Below are 24214 nucleotides of genomic sequence, written 5' to 3' on the forward strand. Positions count from 1 at the left end.
CCCACTCCCCTCTACAGTTTTCTCCCTCTTATGACCCCAAATCAACACTTGTTAACCATTTACTCTGTTGCTTCATCTTCATCCACTCTTGCTTCCCTGGGAAGCATGAAAGTCTGATCCCTTTGGTATGCAGCCCTTTGTCTTGTTGTTTTTTTTATCCTTATATATTCCATTTTGGTGTTTTATTTATTCTGGATCACTGAGAATAAAAACACGTCAAGGTTGTTATTAGCTGTCTCCTGGCAACACCACTCAATAGTATTTTTGCTATCCATTGGGGTTTTCATGGGCTATTTTTTGGGAAGTGGATCACCAGGTGTTTCTTCCATTTGTAAGCTCTACTGAACCCTGTGGAACATGCTAGCAACACGCAATCCGCCACTGACAGATGGGGGACAGGGGTGCTTGAGGTGCATTTTAGAAAATACAAAAATCAAAGAGGGGGAAAAAACTGACAATACAAGAAATAGAATGTTTTTTAAAGCGGCAAGCTGCCTAGCTTTTTAAATATTGGAAACAATGAAAGTAAACAGACTTATATTGAACATGACCCACCCACATTAGACACCCAAGAACAGGAGACTACAAATTGTTTTTTTGTTTTAAAGATCATTTTATTGGGGCTCTTACAGCTCTTATAACAATCCATACATCAGTTGTATGAAGCATATTTGTACAAATGTTTTTTTCTCTTTTTAAAAAAAATAAATCATTTTATTGGGAACTGACAGCTCTTATAATAATCCATACATCAATTGTATCAAGCACATTTGTACATATGTTGCCATCATCATTTCCCAAACATTTTCTTTCAACGTGAGCCTTTGGTACCATCTTACAAATTCTATATTAAATGGAGGCTAAATATCAGATCAATACAATAAAAACAAACAAGAAACTCATTCTCTCCTAATCTACAAAAAGAAAATCTCTGCTATTTCTGATTCTCCCTCTTAAGTGATTCTCTTGTCTGGTTCTTCCTGCCCATCCCTTCATTTGCTGAAATAAAATAGTTCATAATGAAAAGGGGCTTTCAGTTGGTTTTCTTTTCTCTGGTCTCTTGCTTTATGATGCATCCTATATATGAGCTAAATTATCTTTTAGGCATACATTTGGTTATGCCCTTTCTCTAAGCTAATAACCAATCAGCACTGAAAACACTGAATACCAACCAGAGACCACCACATTCAACCACCTCTCAGCTACTATGTCTTTCCTCTCATAACCAAGAATTCATTATACCCATACATTTCCAGTGTTTCCATTGCTCTTTGCTGTTTCCACAGCCAAAATGCTTGCCTCTCTTTTCTGTAGCACAAAAATTTATGCATCCTTTTAGGTCTTTATTATGTCAATCATAAAAACCCCAAACTCACTGCTATCAAATTGATACCAACTCATAGCAACCTTATAAGACAGTAGAACCGCCCCTCTGAGTTTCTGAGGCTTTAATTCTCAATCATGCCTTCTTAAAATCACTCTCCCAAGTAGAATTCATTACCATCTTAGCTCATCAGATACATCAATTGGAAAACTAATCACATCCAGAGCTACTTTTAAACATAGTTATCTATCCCCAGTTGGGAGTACCATAAGTAATGATTCTCTGATAAGTCTTTTACATCACCAGAACCAGGTAAGATGTCAAGCACAAAGTAAGTGGAGAGAAAATGAATGAATAAGCAGTAAGTAACTGCGTTCTGTTATAGTACATTCCTTATTAGTTACTTATGATTGGCAGAAAGCAACTGAATAGTTATTTCAAATTATGTATTCTTGATGGAAAGGAACCCAGGGACACAATAGTTAAGCTATTAACTATTAACTTACTCTTAACCTTACAGTTAATGGTTCAAACCCACCATCCGGGAGTTCTTTGGGAGAAAGACCTGCCCACTTGCTCCTATGAAAGGTCACAGCCAAGGGAGTGGGGAAGGGAATACTAGAATGGATTGTGATTGCACAGCTCATTTAAAGGCGATTTCAAATGCCCACAGGGGGGGTGGTGGGGTAGGGATAGATATCCTAAAATTGATGTGGTGATGATTGTACAATTCTCCTTGATATGACGGAACGGCAGAACCATTGAATTGTATGAGATGTAAATTATGTGCCAATAAAATTGTTGGGGGCAGGGGCGGGGAGAGAAATACAAATGAAACTTAAAGAAAATTATAGCCAAGAAAATCCTATGGGGAGAGTACCATTCATTCCATGATGCAGGGACACTAAGAGTCAGGATCAACTAGAGGGTACCCAACAACAAACATGTATGTTTTCTAGTGGGATAGCAAAGAGAAAAGCCCTTATACAATGATAACCACCACTGAAGATGCACGTTCTATCAAATGTGCCAGCAGTTCAGTCTACGATTTGGATGAAACAGAACCATCAGAACATTAAAATAAAAGCAGCTTTGAATTTTTGGTATGTCTAGTATTAACTCACTGCCAGAGTTGAGGCCAACTCATAGTGACCCTACAAGGACAAGGAAGAATTGCCCTTGTGAATTTTTTATGGGAGTAGAGACTCCCATCTTTCTCCTGAGGAGCATCCGGTGATTTTGAACTGCTGACCTTGAGGTTGCAGCCAAGTATGGTAATGACTATGCCAACAGGGCTCCTATACATCTCATAGAAAGGCCTTCTTTTGCAGATTTGAAAAATTAGTGTAAGACCTCAAACAGTTAAATGACTTGCCCCAAACCTTACATATCCCCCAACTTCCAGTTAAATGCAATTGCAAAAGGGGAGAAAAGAGTTGAGGAAAAATAATTAAACCATAAATGTACCTGCTACTTCAAATCCTGAGAGAAAAAGAAGATAACGCCAGGAATGAAAGTCAAGGACACTTACTAGTAGGTTTACAGCAGGGTGTGTGAAACTTACTCTGTTGGACTCATCGGCATCCTCTTCATTGATGGAGCTGGAAGGGGAGGGCGTTGCCGATTTACTTGCTGGAGGTGAAGGAGATGTGTGGGGCATACTGGCACCTCCCAAATTCAACCCCAGCTGGGTACTGAGCTGAGACTGGTTGATGGTAGTGAGCTGAGCAGGGGGCATGATCCCGGAGCGAGCAGCATCAGTCATGTGGACGATGGACCTCATGATCAGTGAAGGATCTTGGCGGTACTGTGAAACTGGTGTGTGGCTCTGGTCCTTCAAAATCAAGTGAGAGGGAAAGGGTTTTATTTCACAACAGTGTTAATGAACTTAGGTTAGTAAATCCCTAGAGAGGCTTGCTACCCCCTGTCCAGGTCGCCTCCTACTATGGTGCCTTGTGTGTTGTGACACTGGAAGCTCTGCCATCAGAATTTCAAATGTCAAAAAACAGAGTCACCCTTGGGTGACAGGTTTCCATGGTATTTTCTTATTAAGCTAGAAAGAAAGGCCTGGGGACCGGCTTCTCCAAATTAGCCAGTGAAAGCCTATGGTTCACAACAGAGTAGGATCCATGTGATCAGGTGTATGGGGGTCACCATGAGTCCAAGCCACTCACAAGCAATTACCAAAAACTATGGGCTGATGTTTTGCAAGTTGACAGATGCTAGCTCCTGCAGATAATGATTTTAAGTACAAGGACTCATGCTAAGCATTTGAAGACTCTGCAGCACAAGACCCAAGTGCCCCGCCTGGCTTAGTGTATATAGAATTGATGGCTTTTACAAAGATTACTGGCAAAGGGAAGTGAACTTTTCAACGTTTGCTTCTTATTGAGAAGAGTCAGACTCACCAACCGGTGTAACCTACTACTGGTTTGTACACATCCTCACAACTAGACCCAATAAGCAACACCATGTTCAACAGTTAAGACTGTCATTGTCAAGCGTTTAGTTTGACTTGGATCCACAATCAACACACCTGGAAGCAGCAGTCAAGAAATCAAGTGGCATATCGCACAGGGCAAATATACCACAAAAGACGTCTTTAAAGTGTTAAAACTCAAAGATGCCATGTGGAGTACCAAGTCATGCTACTTTCAATCACGTCCTATGCATGTGAAAGCTGGGTAGTGAATAAGGATGACTGAAGAACGAATGATGCATCTGAATTATGCGATTGGTGAAAACACACAAAGGACCGTGGATGGTCGGAAAAGCAAAGAGATCCATTAGGGAGGAAGCACCGTCAGAATGCTCCTCAGAAAAAAAATGACAGCAAGACTTTGTCTCACAGACTTTGGACACATGCTCCGGAGAGACCAGTCCCTGGAGAAGGGACTTCATGCTTTCTGGAGCAGAAGAAAAGCAATAGAGGAAGACCCTCAACGCAGCACCTGCATTAGGTTCAAACAATTAGGAAGATGGCTGCCGGGCTGTCAGTGTTTCTTTCTGTCGTAGCAGGACTGCCATGAGTCGGAACTGACCCAATGGCCCCCAACAACAACAACCATTTCTGCCGCTCTGTGAGAGGAGAATCCATTCTTTATATTATCCTTCCAGGAGTGCACAAGACATGCAGGGAGGATGGGCCAGAGAAGCACCGAGCTTGGATTTCAGCGAGCAAACATCTGTATGCTTTAGGGCACCCTTGCTGTTAAATCCTCTGTGGTTAACCAGAGGGTTATTTTGTTTCTGAATTATATTTTCAACAGCATCTGGAACTCATTCAACGTCTTTTGGATGGATACCATTTTTTTCCTCATCTTAAACCTGTGTTGTTTTCGTTTGTTTAATATACCACAATTTAAAGTACTAATGGACTTTAAAAATATCTATATAAAGATGAGGTAGATATATTCAAAATTAGCTTTCAGTAAAAGGTATTTATACAGTTATACCCATAAATAGCATTCTCTGTATTGGGTTGTCAAATAAAGGGCTTTAAGTGGTTGCTGCTGCTTCTTGTTTTAATTCCAAAATATAAAAAATGAAGATATGATTTCAAATGACCTAAAGACTTGTCATTGAGAATGAGCCAGTGATTTTATTGAAACAAAATTCTCTTATCTCACAGTGACCCAGAATCTAGTTTCATACACAAGTCTATGAATTCTTAACTGTTCTCCTTTTGAGTCTTTCTTAAAAGGCCTATTTTGTTCTTTAAAAAAATGAATTTTAAACTAAATGAGGAACTTTGCTCCTAAATACTGAATATATGAAGACTACTAAATAAGAATCTATAGCTATCAATAGGAAATTAATTGAATAAATTAGTATCTACCCATACTACAAAGTATTATGGGGCTCCAAAAATAATGGATTTGATGACCTCAAAGCAGGATTTCTTCATTTTGGTTCTACGGACATTTTGTGCCAGATAATTCTTTGCAGTGGCTGGGCTTTCCCGGGCTTTTCAGGATGTTTAGTAACATCCCTGGCCTCACCCCACACTAAACACCGGCAGTACCCCGGCTGCTACATAGGTCCTGGCAATCTAAAGGTCTCCAGATATTGTCAAATAGCCCTTGTGGGGCCAAACTGCTAGCTGAAAAATACGAACCTCGAGTGATGTCATGACGCAGTAGTTTAAAAAAAAAAAAAAGCAAGTTGCAAAATCATTATGGAGTAAACCTTTTTCATTCAAAATTGAAAAAATAACTGGGAACAGGACTTCCTGGGTAGTGCAAAGGGTTTAGGTACACTCGACTCCTAAACTCAGGTGGAAGGTCTGAGTTCAGAGGCACCTCAGAAGAAAAGGCTGGCAAATTACTGGCCCCCCAAATTCTGCCAATGTAAACTCTACACATTTCAAAATAAACAGAATCACCATGAGCCAGCACGTCTCCCCACAAAAGACAGGAGGCTGTGGCCATAGTGTGGAAGGACCCGTGGAGAGGAGAGTTTTAACTTTTCCATTTAATCTGCATGCTATTTTTACAAGATCGAGCAAAACACAACATAACATGAAGCCAAAAACGGACACTTCTGTCAGAAGAAAACTAAAAAGAAACAGTTCAAACACTTTGGAGACCGGCTAAGGCTTCTTTTTCCTTCCTTGGTAATGTTTCAGATGTTCTAGAGAAAGGAGTACCCCATCAAAGGCGCCCGCTCGTCCTTGTCTCACTTTTGGGAGGCATCCTTTCGCAGACATGTATCGCAGAGTGGTTTCTCTGCTCTCAAGTTGGGTCTACATGTTTTGGTTTGATATTGTACCACATTTACCCATACAATACAAAAAGTCAAATACTCCTTAGAAATCCAATCCTGCTCTTAGCCACATCACTTCCAGTCACCAACAATCGGCCGGGAAGCAGTTTATCTTGTTCAAAAAGTATCCAGAAACCTTTCTAAAGCTCTTCAAGCGTTTTAAAATCAAGATGTTTGAACTCATCTACAAGCGATTTCCAGAGCCTGCTTAAGTCGGATATTTTAATTTTGACTGTATAAGAATGAATCAATCAACTTGAATGGCCATGAAATGCGATCATCTGAAATGTGTACAACTTTATCATTTCTAGAAGTGTGACTTTGCTGTTTTCACTCCACTGCCCAGAAAATCAGCATCTCTAGAGGCCTGATCAATTCATCCCACATCTCCAGCATTTCACATGATAACATCAAACAAAAGGCCACAAAGCAAAGCTTCTTAGATTCATTACCTGAATCCCACCTGAAATGTATGCTTTGTTATAGACTTAGTTGCCTATGAGCTCTTACTGACTTATAGCCAAGTTTCACTGTACTGAACAATAACATGTATTGTGTTGTTCATTAATAGCTGGGTTATATTTTAAACTACTAGCCAAAAGTTGGTGATTCAAACCCACCCAGGGGCATTTTGGGAGACAGGCCTGAGACTGGACTTCCCGATGAGTTGGAAACAACTCAGTGGTAACAGTTTTGGGTTTGGGTATTATAATTTTCATAATAATTGCCACCGAGTCAGTTCCAACTCACAGTTCCCCTATAGGACAGCATCTAACTTGCTCCCTAGGGTGTTGGAGATGGGAAGCCTTACAGAGAGCAGATAGCTTCCTCTTTCTCCCAAGGATCATCTGGTAGGTTTGAATCGCTGACCGTGCATTAGCAGCCCAACATGTAACTTATGACATACCAACCCCCCCCAAAAACCCCAAACTCTGTCATTGAGTCAATGCTGACTCAGTGAGCTCTTGTGGGTTTCTGAGACTGTAACTGTTTAAAGGAATAGAAAGCCTAGTCTTTCTCCCAAGGAGCTGCTGGTGGTTTTGAACTGCTGATAATGATGATCAGAGCCTAATGTGTAGCCACTATACAACCAGGCCACTAGATTGTAATTCCACTATGGAAAAACTTGTTCGAAGGAGATATGGAGCTTCAGTGGTAGGGGCACGTACTAGGACACAGAGAAACAGATGTATAGAGATGAGAACAGGGCTCTAGGTTCTCCATCACCAATAGCTCCCTTTGGTGAGTTTCGTTAAAGTTTGTTTCACTAAAACATTAGGGAACAACCTGTAACCACTGCTGAAAAGTATTGGTAGTTACCACCAGGCAATGCCTGGCCAAAACATAGTTATTTGCAACAGGTTCAAAAAGACCTTGGGAAATCCTGCTCATCTCCCACAGACCAATATGCAAAAAAACTCGTAGGATTTTTTCAAGTAACTTCAGAACTATATACTATATAACCTATGCATCAAAATGTGCTGGTATTGACTATGGTCCCCTTATCCCACAATAACTTCTTATGCATGAGGATTATGGCATAAGATTAACGGACAGAGTGTGTCTTTAGATATTCAAATTCCTTTAGGGGCATCATTTATAAACAACTCCATTGGGAAACTTGAGGTCCTTAATTGTTAGAATCATATGTGTGTGTGCACATGTGTGTTTTTAAAGACTCTTCTTTTGATCTTAGAGAGAAAGTTGTAACTCACTGGATCAACTTAAAAACATTTAAGTGACTACTATGCACCAGATCATAGAGATAATGGATAACAATAGTTAGATCTTTGACTATTAGAAATTCACCATTTGATTTCTTTTAAACCCTATTCTAACTGAACAAAATTTAGGATATAGTAATAAATTTACCATACAGACATCTATAAACAGTTCATAAAATGTTGGCACAATAAGGAAAGTTATATTCATGATATAGTTAATGTGTGTGCTTAGTTTTTGTAAATCATCACCTCTGCCTTATTAAAACTACATTTAAATATATTTAGTAACAATCCCTGAAAGGTAATTTGTCTTGCTCCCTCTAGGTATGGAGAGAAAAACCATTGCGACCATCGTTGAGTGTTAAATGCTGGTAGCCTTTTCAGATTATATTTCATATGCAATGCCCACTTGTACCATTTGCTAAATTGGTTAAGCTTCTGGATAGAAAAGTATATGGACAAATCTCGCTCATTTTTTCTCATCCTGCCCTCTAATTGATGGTATTAGACAAATATTCATCAATGTCAACAACAATGCCATTTTTGACCCAGGTCAACTTTTTGTGGGAAAATTGTTGTGGGAAGATTGTCCTTTAACTGACCTCTACTGTCTAGATGGTGCCTATGTGCTCATGCAAGAGGGGAGGCAGAGATGGACTGATGAATGTACACACACACAGACATATACACCTTGTTCCCAAGAGTGTGACAATCAAAAATGTCTCTGTACACTGCCAAAAGTTCCCTGGGAGGCAAATTTCCCTGGTTGAGAGCCATAATCTTAGCAAATATAATGAAAGCTCTCTTCTTTTAAAAGGGAGGGGAAAGTGGTCAAAGTATATGCTCTGTTCTTCTAAACATGTTGCTATGTAAGAGTTAGATTGTGATAAATACTGTGAACAAATATATGTGTGTATATATTCATATATACAAGATAATAAAATGTTCTAGGAACTTTCTGAAGCCTTCTCATGCATAGATACAGATATGCAGTTGAAGGGTGGCTACACATAACCAAGTCAGTAGCATAGGTCTGTCAGGGTTGAGGACATTTGATCTGATATGTAAAGGATCAGAGAAGTCAGCCAGGAAGCTAGCAGGATAAGCATGTTCAAAGTAGAAGGAACAGGTGCAACAGCTCTGGGTGGGAGCAAGTTTGGCAAGTCTGAGAAATGGACAGGCCAGTATTGCTGAGAGCTGGGTAGGCAAAGTGAAGAGTGATGAGAGTATAAAGACAATCCAGACCAGATCTTGCAACATGACCACGGAGTGAAATATAAAGCAAGTGCAGCTACCTAAGCCAGAAAAGAAGAAAGAACATCTCTGACGGAGAAGAGCATGTGCTAAGGCTAGGGACTAAGACAACGAGAAGCCAGTGTCACAGGAGCAGAAAAAGCAAGTCTTTTGATGAGACGTAGAGAAGCCAGTCATGGCCCAAACAGGCCAAGTCTTATCCCAGAGAGTCTGGATTTTATTCAACTTTCTTAATTTAGAGGAAAGCCACTGAAAGTGTATAGGGTAGGTATTTATCCAGTGATGCATTCTGCTACATACTAATGCTTCATCTTAATTAATTGTGGACATTTCGAGTTGGTATGCATGCCCATGTACAGACTTACACTTCCACCTATGTTTTAAAGAGTAGCCAATGATTAAGTTGTACAATCACAGAAGACCCTTCAGAATGGGCAGGCTATAGACCTTCTAAAAGGCTGCACCAGGAAGGAGTGCTGTCATCCATCAATCTACCCACATATTCAAGTCAAGTGATACTCAGCACTCGACTAAGCCAAAACTCGACATAGTTTGCCTGTAAGGGAGGGTGGCGGAGGGAATGGCTTGCTGAGGTTGAATTCTCCCTCCACCTAATTAAAGAGCCTTTTTGGTTTAATAGAAACTCAAGGAATGGGGCCGTCTATTCTCTTATCTTCTTAAGGTACCTGAAACCCCAGTCTCTTACTGAGCATTGACATATGAGTGGCCATTTAAAATTGAAATAATTTTATACAAAAAAAATGAAACTTTCTATCACTGGCATACAAATGAAAACCTCAGCATCTCTTGTAATAAACATAATGTCAAATACAGAATATAAGATCTTTACCAACTTCCTAAAGACTGGACAGGGCTTAGAGCCCTGGGTCTGAGTTCTGCTTTCTCTTCTTTAAAGAAGGACAACAGAGAGGTGGGGCAAAACGTGTGAGCCACCAACAATTTCTCTGACTCACTCAAGATGGGGACAGGTGAAAAGTAGAAAAGCTCCCGCACATGTACGTCACATATATGCTCTGTCTCCATGTCCATATAGCATCTCAAGGGGGGGAGGGTTGGTTTTTTGTTTTGAGAAAGTGAAATCAGCGGGCAACTTTTGCTTTGGTCAAAGAGCTCTTCTCTTTCTGGTTGTTCTTGAGTATGTAATCACCAGATTCTAGTGGATTCTGACTCAGGTCAACTCCACATGTGCAGGGCAGAACTGCTCCGTTGGGTTTGCAAGGCAGACTTCTGAAGCAGATTGCCAGGCCTCATTTCTGAGGAGTGTCTGGATGCTTCTATCATGCCACCCAGGGGCTCCTTACTCCCTCCTCCCTCCTCACACTTCCCTACTCCTTCTTCCAGGTATGGAAAAGGACTCCGTACAAATGGCATACTCTGAGACTCCAAGCACTCCCTTCTCTCCCCTTTCCAAGCCCGGGAATGGGGTGTACCTTTACACTCCAAACTTGTTGTTGTGAGATGCCATTGAAGCTGCACACACTCAGAGCGACCTGAGGCACAGCAGAATGAAACACTGCACCGTCCTGTGCCATCCTCACATTGTTCCACTGCCTGACCCCATTGAGGCAGCCACTGTGTCAATCCATCTCATGGAGGACCATCTTCTTTTCTGCCGCCCCTCCACTTTCACAAATATGATGTCCTTCTCCAAGGACTAATCTCTCCTGACAATACGTCCAAAGTATTTAAGACAAAGTCTTGCCATCCCTGACTGAATGATGGTCTATGTGGGTTGAATGCCAGTTTGTTCTTTCAGATGATGGTTGGTCTCCAGGCTGTGATGGCTCATGTGCAACTTCTTCTTGCTAGGTGCCACTAAGTCAGTTCGGACTCATAGCCGTCCTACGCACAACAGAAGCTGTACATCCTATGTCCAGCAGCACTGTGTACACCAGAACCAAACACGGCCCGGCCATGTGCCAGCCTCACAATTGTTCTATGCTTGAGCCCACTGATGCAGCCCCAGTGTGAATCCATCTTGTCAAAGGTCTTCCTCTTTTTCATTGCCTCACTACTTCACCAAACATGATGTCCATCTCCAGGGACTGGATCCCCCTGCACGTCAGACAAAGTCTCACCATCCTTGCCCCTAAGAGGCACTAAGGCGGTACTTCTTCCAAGAAAGATTTTTATTGGTCCTTTTGGCAATGCGTGACATTTTTAATATTCATCACCAACACCAAAATTCAAAGGCACCGATTCTTCTTTGGTTTTCCTTATTTAACATCCAACTTTCACATCCATGCAAGGGGATTGAAAATACTGTGGCTTGGGTTAGCACCCCTTAGTTTTCTCAAATTAACATCCTTGCTTTTCAACCCTTTAAAAAGGTCTTGTACAGCAAACAAGGTAGCACAGGCTTATAGATTCTCTTCTCCGAGTCCTGGTGGCCTAGTTGACTCTTCACTGACAGATCAGCAATTCAAACCCAGCGGCTGGCCCATGGGAGGGAGAGAGGTGTTCTGCTCCTGTACAGCGTGACAGCCTTGAGTCCCACCGAGGCAGAACTGCTCTGTCATCCAGGGTAGCTGTGAGACAGAACCAACTGGACAGCACTGAGAGTTTTTCATACGCTGTTTACAATATTAGACATTATTAATGTATTTTAGCCACGTTGAGTCATTAAAGTGGTACTTACTTCCACATGGGCCAATTTTATCATGTAGGATTTTAAAATATCTAATATGCAAGTGTTTCATTGATCTTCTATTTACATTTAAAATAACGACTCTGCAGTAACTAGCCAATGTTAGATTTTCATGATGAAAGACAACATCCAATTAAGAAGCAAACAATCCAGATATATTAGAAAGTGTGGCTAAACACAATTTGCTGTGGCAATTAAAAATATATATTTCTTGAGAGAATGGAGTAATTAAACAATTATTTGTAATAAAATTATTAGTAGTAGTAATAAGTATTATTAATAATAAGTATCAGAGTAACTAATTAGTAGTATTAAGTATCAGAGTAACTAAAAATTTTAATTCAGGCCAAAAACTATATTTAAAAAAGATGCCTCAAATATTTACTTAAATTGGAAAGCAAGCTATTTATTTCAAAATTAACAGCAACCAATCAAGAGTAGCACATAACTATTACTGTCCTGACCCCAAATAAACACATACTCAGGATAATTACAAACCCACATAATATAAACTATATATCTTCTCATCAAAATTGATACTGAAATAGATAGTGTCTGCCTAATAACTAATCTTAAAGTTATAATCAAACAGCCTACATGGAGTTTTTCTGGGAAAAAAGTATTCTTTAAGGTTAATGTATAATTTCTTAGCAAAATATAATTTTCAAGAGTTAATCATCATCAAATAATGGAATTTTTTAAACATGCACACTATAACTTTTGTTTCACCAAGGAGACACCGTTATGCTTATTTCATTCAGTGCTAAGTTATCATTTTAGGAACATTGGTGGTATAGTAGTTTTGTGTTGGGCTGTGATCCACATGGTTGGCAGTTTGACACCCCCAGGAGCAATGCGGGAGAAAGACTGGGCTTTCATCTCCCAGAACAGCTACAGTCTTAGAAACCCATAGGGTGTTGCTATGAGTCAGCACTGACTCAATGGCAGAGTTTTGGGTGGCATAGTGTTTAAAAGTTGAACTGCCAACCCCAAGGTCACCAGTGCAAAACCACTAGTCAACCCTGAGAGAATAAAATAAAGTTTTCTACTACCATAAAGAGTTACAGTCTTGGAAACTCACAGATGCAGTTCTACTCTGCCCTATAAAAGTGCTGTTAAAATTGACTTGATGGCAGTAAGTTTGGGGTTTGAACGTAAGTTATCACTTTAAGTGGAATTCTACATTTATAGCTGCTTGTATGCTTTACTAAACCCCGCTTCCCGTTGGAGTTTAGGAGTCAAGGTACCTCCACTGTCATTTGTTCATATCATGTCATAACAATTGCCAAAGATTCTGATTCATAGCGCCCCTGTAGGACAGTTAGAATTTCCCATAGGTTTTCTTCCCAGGACTGTAATCTTTAAGGAAGCTAACTAGCATACCTTTCTCCCACAGAGCACCTGGTGGGTTGAACCACTAGCCTTTGATTTGTAGCCAAATGCTTTAATTACTGCATCACCAGACTTCCGTGGCATTTGTTCATGAACATTCATTCATATACTCAACAGTAAAAATTTACCAAGAGACCATAAATGCCAGCCTTGCCTATTCCAAGACCAGGGATGAGGGCAATGCATAAGAAATACAAAGCGCTTGCCTTGGTGGAACTTCTGTTCTGGTATGAAGAAAGCAGGCCATAATAAGCTGACCATTTCAAATGATTACTATTGCAGGGAATAAAAAGAAATGAGGTAGCAGAAAAAAGAACAATTCTTACCACTCTAAAATACCCATAAAAAGACACAGGGCAGGATCTCAAACAGATGCTTGTACATCAATGTTCACTAGAGCACTATTCATGAGAGTCAAAAGGGGGAAACCACCAAGTGTCTAGCAACAGATGAATGGATAGAGAAAATGTGGATATGTACATATGATAGCATATTATCAGCCTTATGCTGAATTGGCCACAAATGGACAGATACTGTATGACCCTGCTTATATGAAATATCCAGACAAGACATGTGCATAGACAGTCATTAATGGTTACTAGGGACTAGGCGGTGTGACCTTAAGTGGGGAGATAATGCTTAATGGATACTGATTTTCTGTTGCAGGCATGGGTGAGGGTGGGGGGGGGATGAAAAAGTTTTTGAAATTAATAGTGGTGGTTGCCGCACAATATTTTGACTATGAATGTAAATCAAAAAGCATTGTTACAAAATCATGGAAATCTTTATGAAAAAAATATCAAAATGTAAAACTACTATTTATTTCTTGACATATCTTCCATATAGATTCATATACTTCCAAAGGTGATGTTTCCATCTCTTTAACCCTTGCACTAAAGAATTATGTGCTCTATGATTTACAACATATCAAAACCATAGTTTTAGTACCTTAAACATTCAAATTGGGTTCCTTTTAACTGTTTTTTATTTCTTCTTTAAGTTCAAGGAACAGAAAGAAGGCTTAGTAGTAAGAGTGGATGGGGGTAAGGTTTCCCACCAACATCCTCACAAGACTGCCCTTGATACCCTCAGAAAATAAGCAGATACTTTGTAGTGACGGGGTGGTGGGATTCCCTGGTGTAAGTCTCAGGGTCTTTTTCTCATGAATGCAATTTTCCATTTAAAACAAAAATACAGTAAAAACAGTAGCAATTTTAAAAATATATAAAGCCTCTATGATCATTCTGGGCCCTTCAAGAAAACCTATTAAGATTATACTTTGGGAATCACCCCCAAAAAGAAAATGTAACTTCTGAGCTGACTTGTCTGTGTTGAAGTTAACTGGCTAGGCAGATCATCTTGGAAGCCACTGTCTCAATAGAACCTTTTTCTGAAGGCCCCCTAATGAAACTGAGCATATTGATGAGCAATAAGATGAGCATATTGCTGATAAGAATTTGTCTGCAGCTATGCATCGATCACAGATACATGCTTAGACATGTTTTGTTTGGAATAAATTTGTGGATATATGAACTGGGGGAAAAAAAACCTGGTTGCAATACTTTTTGACTTAACCTCATGTAACTGATTCACAATACTTTTTGACTTAACCTCATGTAACTGATTCACTATACTGTATTCTGAAAAATGGTCAAAATGGCAAATTTTTTTTATAGGAAGGGGCTTCAAAAGGTTCATTGAGAAATTCCATTATCGTTCAATTCAATTTTCCCACGAACTTTTTGAAGTCCCCTCATAAAGTCACCACCATAAAAAATAACGGCACCGGTGACATTCCTAATAAGTGTTACAAATAAGATACAGTAAAATAAGCCATAGCATAACTTTCTAGTAACATCTTCCCCCTGTGCTGTTAAGAGCTATTGAATCAGATGCAACGCACAACACCTCGTACAACAGGGGTGCGCACACTTTTTCAGCATTCGAGCTACTTATAAAATGATCAAGTCAAAATGATCTACCAACTACAAAAATGCAAAACATATATTTATTTTTATTTATTTATTCATAAATCCACTGGGAATTCTTTATATGTACAGCGTATGTTTATATACCTTGCATAACTGCATGAGTCCGTATTACACAACACAACAAAATTAACTATGTATATTTTTTGTCATGACCTGAGTTTACTCTGATGACTTGCTCTGAATGGAATGACCCAGGGATGCATAGTCCGGACAGTAGCTGCTGACAGCCAGCCTCAAACACACTTCCAAATGAGCATCAGTCATGGTGGAACGGTACTTGGACTTAATGATCTTTATGTGGGAAAAGGCTGACTCACATAAATAAGTGGAGCCGAACAATGCAGTCAAGGACGTAGCACGTTTTCTCATGTTTGGTACTTTCCTTCTGGGAGTAAGTTCCAGAACTGTTCATGCCTTCCGCTGAATGCCGGCTTGTAGTGTCAGAAGCTCCCATTCCGCATGAAAGTGATACGTTTTTGTCTTCTTACTTGGTCCAGCTCCCCCACTTATTTTAACATCCTTTCTTACGTTTAAGAGGAAAATAACAAGGTCTAAAAATTGGCGATAACTTAGCTTGTCAGTTTTGCCGCCCTTAGCGCAGTTGTTTGCGCATGCGTTTGAGACCTAAGCTTGCATCTGATTTGCTGCGCTGTGTATCAATTAAGTGCTGGGATTGATGATAGGCTTACGTCTATTTTTTAATGCCATGCGATCTACCCACACTACATTTGCGATCGACTAGTAGATCACAATCGACGTATTGAGCTCCCCTGATGTGCAAGAAAAGGAAATACTGCCCATTCTTAGGCCACCCTCAAAATCCTTGCTTTGTTTGATTCACTGTGTCAATCTCCTTGAGGGTCTTTTCTGCAATCCTCCGCATGGTGTCCTTCTCCAAGGACGTGGTCCCTGAAACGTTGTAAATCAAACAATAATCATCATGCATCAACACCACACTAGCTAATTAGACTGAAGGAAAGTCAAGCTTAAAATCAAGGTCCCGTCTTCTGAGTCGGTAAGTATGTGCGGGTCAAGAATACAGAATATTTATTTTAAATGCTGAAGGGTAGAAGGGAGGGGTCCCAGCGGTGCAGCCATTAAGCACTCCATCACCAACCAAAAGATGCACCTTAGTCCACAAAGTGACCTTTGGTTTTTAACATTTTAAAGAAGTATTGTGCAGCAGAGATGTAATACATCGCTTGAGTTCTTGACTGTTACTTCCATGGTTATTGATTGTGAACCCAAGTCAAATCAAATCTTTCACAACTCCAATTTTTTTTCTGTTTATCGTGATTAGTACAGTTGTGAGGATTTTTGTTTTCTTTGGTAGGGGTGGGATCGGAATACTTCATAAATTTCTAAGGAAACATCTACTGTGTATCTAACATGGGAATTCAAAGGTCAATTCTTGCCCTTTACTGTTTACAAAGAATGTTTAGGAGTCATAAGGTAGATAAAAAAAATTATAACAACAAAGAGACATTAGTAATTATGAGTCACAGTGGCACAGTGGTTCAAGCGATTGACCACTAACTGAAAGATTGGTGGTTCAAACTCACCAGCGGTACTATGGGAAAAGTATGTGGCAGGCTGCTTCTGTAAAGCTTCACAGCCTTGTAAACGTTACAGGGTCACTCTGGGTTGGAATTTGAATGGATGGCAATAGGCTTGGTTTTGAGTTGCAATGATTTGATCCACAAAGAAAGCCAGCTCATAAAAATGACTGTGGTCTGGGCATTTGAGGCAGACAATTGCTAAGGTATAATAGCAGCTAAATTAAAGGTGACTTTTGACAATAAGCATCCTTTAAGCAGCCACCTAATTCTGTGAACTTTTGTACGAAATGGAGTAGACACTGGAAATCAGGAGAACAATTTTAGAGAGTACAATCGTCTCTGGTTGTCAAAGAAAAACACACAATAGGGGCTCAGTAAATGTTTGCTAAAGGTTCATACAATTCCAAAATTGTAATTTAAACTCTTTGAGCAGATTAGCCCTCCCTCAATCAAAACGAGTATTCTGCTGGTATGAAAATAAGTTTGAATGAAAACACTTCTTGTCCACAACTTACCCCAAAGTCAATAATACTAAAATAATCACTCCAAACTTATGAGAAAAGGTTGGTCTTCCCTGATGACTAAAACGCTATCAGTCTGTAGGATTTAGCTCTGCAGCCTTTATTGACAATGGCAATGAACATGTTCATAACAATAATAAGGGCTTGTTTTAATAGAATGTTCCATGCATTAAACACATTAATGACCCATGAAATAACTGTTTTATCTGTAACACATTAAACAACATTGCTAAAACAATGTATTAATTGAAAGTCTGCTATTTTTCTTTATGTACGGTTTACTTTCTTTTATTTTTAAGTATAAAAATGGCACAAAAGTAATTTTGTAAAAACAAAAATAATTTAAACTTCAAAATGATAGCCACACCAACCAATCCAATGGCTGTGAAACTCCTAAAATGCGTTTGGTAATTTTAAGATGTACTGTTTTTAAAAAAAAACTTATTTTATGCTAAATTGAAGGTAACAATTTAAGAGTCTTATGGATATTTGAAAAGCATATATACCTATGTTTCTTTGTATATACATATATCTTCTCTAGGGCTTTTTCTCTTTCCTTAACAGGTACAGAATCCAACATGTTCAAATATACCTCCCTTATTAAAATCTCTTTCAATTTTCTTCACCTACATTTTCTATTACAAAAGTGCCAGTACAGAAATTTCTATAAATATATGCTATCACAATTAAAACCACAGGAATATCAAACAGTAAGGGCAAGCCCTCTAAACATGAAACATAATGTATGGAGGAAGAAGTGTGTGAATTATCAGTGTGTTTTATAAATTCTCTTTTGGGGGGTATACACAATATATCAGAGTAGAGACAATTATTTTACTGTCTGTTTCTTAGATATCAAAGAGAATTTTGAAATTCATCAAAGCTAACCTTCTGTTATGTACAACAGGCTAAGCTGAAAAGAATGTTAACAAGTTCAATTTTCATTCAATCAGCACTACTGCTCTCTGAAATGTTTCATTGCAGGAAAGAAATAAAAATAATCTATATGGTAATTATGAGGATGAATCCCCCAGTAACTTTCAGCTACATGAAAGGTCAGTTCTATTCAAGATATTTTATCAGTCCCCTGCACATACTCCTGTCCTGTCATTTTAAATCTGAACAGCATTTTATTTTCCCATTTACAGCTACCTGCAGAATTAAGTACTTAAGCCAAATAAGAAAAAAAAAAGGGGGTGGGGGAGAGAAAGAAAGAAAGAAATGTTGAATGCTGGCAAGGGCTATAATAGCATGGAGATAAATCGTTCAGCTGCTCTCTCTCAAGCCTCTAGGGCTGCAGATTTTTCTTCTCCTGGTGCACTGTGGGTATTCAAAACTTGTTCAACATGATTTCATTTCATTTCAGGCACTGCCTGAGAAAACTAAATTACAGAATCAATCATACAGAAGGTCAGAGTGAGACTTCATTACAAGTATTGCATGCTTGCATGAATATCTTTCATTTATGACTGACCCAATATGTCACAATAGCTGTCTGGTAAAAATAATCCACTTTCTGAAATTGATGTACTACTGATGTCAATGCTACTCAGCAGGTTGGGCAGATTATACAGAGGTGTTTAAGAAAAAAAAGAAAGAAACCTTTGGAGCACACGTTGTAGATTTTTAGATTAAAATAATTTCCAGATGATCATCTGAAGGAACCATAATGCTCAGGAGGTAAAAGCATTTTTAACCAAAATGCGCTGTTGATTTTGGCTTGCCAACCACATCCTCTTTGTAAATAGATGTATCCACAACAAGCAAATCAGGGTTGTTTTTGAAGTCACAAATGCATAGCCATTCCATTTTTCAGCAATTCACTTTTGAATAAGAGGACATTTATTTGCATATTTTGAAATGTGAATGGTAATCTTCCCCCTCCCTCCCGCCCCCCCCACCATGGATTCTTCAACCCTATCCTGGTTTGGGGGGTCTTGCTTTCTGTTTTAAAATACAATGTCAGGAATTTAAGGAAGATAAACATGTCCTGCTTGTTGCCAGCAATAATGCAGCTAATCAGTAATGTAGCAAACTGTCACTCTTCCTAAAGGAAAACCAATGAAGCTCTGACGAAAAGCTGGTTCAATGCAACATAAACAAGCTGGCTTTTCTGCTTCTATGATAGCCCTAATTCACCATAGCAATCCTTAACCGACAGCCATATTCATTTGGATAATAAAACTCCTGACTTGCATAAGGTATGAAATATCCAGTGCACGCTGGGAAGGCCAATGCATGATGTATAAAGTATTATTTATTATTTTTCTGGTGACCTTCCTGAGGGAAATCTCCGAGGAGGCTGCCTTGCAATATTAGGATATAGGCAGCCAACATAGTGCCCGGAGGGAGAGATAGAAGAACCTTGACATAACCTATTTTTAACCATGCCTCTGGCGATTCCGAATTCAAGCTTATAGGTGAACATGTCAGGTAGTACACAGAACAAAGCCAATGACACATTGTATTCCTCATAATTCTGTCCCGGTACATTTTATTTTTCCAACATTTGTGATTTAAAATCCCGTGACATTTCTTCAAGGTGAAATTCTACTAGAATTTTCAACGAGATTAGTTTGTTTGAAGATGAAATAAATAGCCTTCTGGTTCAGCAAAACTTCAAAAGCCACCAATAAATGTGATGAGGTCCATGTAAATACCATGATAACAGCCTGCACTTAGCCAAAGTACCCATAGCTTTTAAAATCAATGAAATAATTCAACTGCTTTAGTGATTAGCAATACATTACAAGAGGAGCATTAAAAATTGAACCCTCTTTCGCAAAGCCAGTACATGAAAGCATTGTTCTTTAAGTGTATGTGAATATCATAATTATTTTATGATTCCATCTTTAGTTCTTTCCAATATAGTAAATTCAATTGACCATGAAATGAAATTTCATAGTCAAAATGCCTCCTTTACACTTTTTTATGGCAGCAATAACAGTTTTATAGCTTTAAGGCAAGGTAATTCATCAGATGTTTAATTTAAAGGCAGATTCTTATATTATTAATAAATATTTACCAATTTAAGAAAGTACACATTTTAGCATACATTATATGGTCCTTTAACTATTTCCACAACTTCAATTAGCCTCACTGAGCATCGATGAATAATGGGTGAGCCCTGGCCAACTCCCCAGGAGACTAAACACCCTTTTGATTTTGATGATTTTCCAGGCACAGCTTTGGGAGCCTGAAGGTGCGAGGACAGAGGACGGAACCCCCTTCTAGTGTCAAAGGGACAAAGATGTAAGGGGGAAAAAGTCCAGAGGAAACAATTATTTATGATGGCAAAGAACATTTATGAATTCTTAATGACCATTTCCCGACTGTTCGCCGCATTCTTTTCTGACCCAAAAGCCAAAATAAAAACCCTGATGTTCAGCTCAAACACAAAAGATCACAGGCAGAGAAAATGATGTTGCTGCAATCCAACTGGGGACGTAATCTTATATTTCAGAGAGCATGTGGAATCTTTTCACCGTTAATCCACTACATATTTTACAATCATCTGTTGTTATCTGGGGAATTAACAAGGAAACCAATAAACATCACTGGTATGGTCCTAATGTGCAAAGAAATATGTAAACAAGCAAGAGGATTTGTCTTTTGATATACCAACACATCTGTTTCATTTTACCAGGGTTCAAAGAAAAAAAAAAGCCCTACAAACTATTAATCTTATTTCAAAATTTCTGCTTAGTACATTATCTCACCTAGATAGACACAAATGTAACAACAACAACTTACAAATCCCAGCAGAAGAGTTTAAAACACTTAAGCAGATTTACTCTAGTGACTGCTGACTATAATTGCACACTAAGAAAAATAGAACCACAATGATTGCATTAGTCATTTTGCCTCTCTGGAGTGCCTTAGTCAATGTGTATGACAATAAATAACACAATTAGGCATATTTCACAAAATAATCCTCTATATATTTTCCTTTGCTGCTTATAAACAATCCCCCCCTCTTTTATTTGCATCATGCGCAGGAGGATCAAGCAATGTTTCATAAATATGATACTGTAAACCAACCGATGATAAAAAACAAAACAAGACCCATGAGAAAGACTTCACCTGGACAAACTCAACTGAAGCACACCTCTAGGTTAAACCAAAAGCAAAGACAGACCAAGTGCTTCTAAAACAAGGGAACTGAATTTTCACAAATCATGTCCATTAAGAAGGACCGTACTGGTCCCAAACTCACATCCTCTTGCATGACTGTCTGCTAACGAATACCCTCTTGCTCAATACGAGAGATTCACCCAGTGACTATCCTTAAATGCCCAATGGTAGGATCACATTTTAGAACATGGACTCTTGTTTTTCATCATGAAATGTTTCTAACTGCTAATACTTTCAAGAAAGAAATGCGGTACCTACCATATGCAACCCACTGCTATGAAGCACACCATCTTGATCCACGAGATTTCTTGAGATTGTAATGGAAGGAAGATCCAGGCTTTGGGGTGGAAACTGGGGTGTGAATTCACTTCCCTGGGAAGGCAGTGGGTCACTGAGGCCTTGAAAGGGGAGCAGTACATCAGGCATGCCCAGGGCAGGGTCTGACTCTGGAGGAGGCGTGATGGGTGGGATTTCGAACTCCTCATCCCCAAGGCTTGGTGTATGGAATGTCTGCTGAAAGGAGAGAAAATACAGAGCGCTTCATATTCTGTTCCTATTTCTGATCTCCTGGAAGATGGAGGTGGGGGCATGGGGCACGGAAGCCACATTATTTATTTCTCAAATGAAAACATCTTAAACACAGATTTCCATTATAAAGTTTTGCTGATCATTCTGATTAAAGATTTAAGTCTCATTATCATATGGTTTTAATGGAGTATCAGTATTAACAGTTTTTTAATGCGTACTTAATTAGCAACATCTGTCTTTGTGGTTAGTTGGAGCATCAGCGACATCAGATTTGGCTATATAACAAATTGCCGCTTTATTGATATGTTAGTGAAACAGCTCCGACCGCTTACATTATCAACATGCTTCATAAAATGCTGATGATTTTATGGTGTACACACAACATTAATCTAGAAGTGAGCATTACACATATTTACTTTACCCTATAACATAAAAAAAAACAAGTTATATTAAACCTGTGGTTCAGTTTATCAATTCCCTCACTGGTATACTCTCAAATGGCTTCGATGCTTCCATGAACACTGTTACTGTTTGTAAGACAACATTTTACATAAGGATTATCATTGCTCATATTAAAAGGTGTCAGTGTTTATTTAAAGCATCAACAAACTGGAGGGTTGTTTTCTTTGATAGGACATCTTTGTACGTATTAACCAGAACATTCTCCACCACTTCTAAAGACTATTTATACGTACACGCAGAGACCTGGATTGATAAAGATACACTAACCACAGTGATGTCACTCACTCATTTGGCCAAGTGACATTTCTCAAGATCAAAGTAAATTTTAAGGCATTATTTTTCTTCACAGCAACATGATTCTTAAAGACAATCTTTCAAAGTAGGGCCCTCTGATGCAAAATAGTACTTGCCTTGCTTATTCATACTAACCATTTTGCTTAATTAGAACATGGATTTTTTTTTTTCTTGGCTGTTTGGTGGGGTAAATTTGTTTGGGGGGTCACTCAGCTATGTGTGACTCCTAGCTCAGAGGTTCAAAGTTAGAGTTAGAGTTAATTTATTATTCACAGTATTTGAAAGAATGAATCAGTGCAAGATAGCATGAATCTGCTACCATTAGCTACGAGAACTAATTATGAGATGAAAATAAATATCTACTCTTCAAGCTACCAATGATAACATAACTTAGTAACCACTTCAGAGAAAACAGGATCAAACTCAAGGGAAACACTTTTCCCCTAGTATGTAGAATCTGTCAGCTGTCATTATTTGTATCTCATCAAAAATAAAAAGATCCCAGGCTATGGCAGGATAATTGAGCATCTTGAGGTTCTTAGCAAATTTAATATGCTCAGAAATGCTGTAGCATAATAAACTATGTGAAAGCTAGACTTAAATATCAGATTTTCTGACATATGTATTTTAATAGTGATCTCCCCCCCAAAAGATATCAATTCATTACTATGGCACCCCAAATTCTCAAACACAAAGGACTGAATTGGCCACATACATGGTTGGCTAATGAACGTAACCCTATGGCTGCATTTGCTGTTATTTTGGCACTAATGTGGTCTAGTAACAGATGCAACTGTAATTTGTGACTCATTTGCTACCCCATTACTGCTTAATGAAATCTAACATATCACATTAACAATACGGATAAACACTCATTCTTGATATGTGGCATTTGGCTGTTTTCATTACCACTGTAATTAACACTTGAAATATTATTTCAATAAATATTTAAGGTACTTTAAAAATGGTCAGGGTAATCATGACACAGACCGAAAACATAAAGCATATGTGTGAATTTCAAACACAAGAGTACCCTTGTCCCTGTAGTGTTATCTACAAAGCAATATCTATGTGAAGGGAATTGGTTTCAGGCACAATTTAGACTTTGCAGCACTCCAACCTAAAGTCTTCATGAATTAGTTTGCACTCATTAAAATGTTAAAAAAAACAAATAAATTTAAGTTTAATGCAGTGACTGGGAGATTAGGCACATGCGATCACGCAGGGCATTAACATTTACTTGGGTTTCTTTTACGTGCCAGGAAAGATGTAAAGTGGAGGCATTACATAAGATTACCTCTTAAACCCTAACATAAAGCACATTTTACGCGAAGCAGTCAAAATTAAGGAGGTTTTCATTTTCTATTTTTGTTAGGGAATTGAGAGCTATCATATATAATATATCCCTACAGTACAATTTTTAGAAGACAAATTAATTTTAAGTTAGAATTTAGTATGCCACTATATCACGACCTAATAAAACAATACAATAAAATGATATTATAACATCTAACCAAGAAAATCGTATACTTCCTTTAAAGACAAGTAATAAATATAAAGTTAATAAGCATTCTTTAGAAAAATAGTAACCTCAAACTA

At 38.6% G+C, this 24214-nt stretch overlaps 1 protein-coding gene across 1 annotated transcript in view; it reads right to left on the bottom strand.

Moving 5' to 3' along the window:
- Window positions 1-24214, bottom strand: part of TOX3 (TOX high mobility group box family member 3) — a 129225-nt gene that overhangs the window by 12643 nt on the left and 92368 nt on the right. The window contains exons 3-4 of the mRNA XM_004704673.4: window positions 21590-21844; window positions 2889-3158 (exon numbers count right to left, since the gene is read on the bottom strand). Of these exons, the coding sequence (XP_004704730.1) occupies window positions 2889-3158; window positions 21590-21844 (525 nt within the window). The remainder of the gene's footprint in view (window positions 1-2888; window positions 3159-21589; window positions 21845-24214) is intronic.

Source organism: Echinops telfairi, unplaced genomic scaffold (genome assembly GCF_000313985.2).
Source record: "Echinops telfairi isolate 266 unplaced genomic scaffold, ASM31398v2 ScPeMD7_2291;HRSCAF=2852, whole genome shotgun sequence".
Classification (NCBI taxonomy): domain Eukaryota; kingdom Metazoa; phylum Chordata; class Mammalia; order Afrosoricida; family Tenrecidae; genus Echinops; species Echinops telfairi.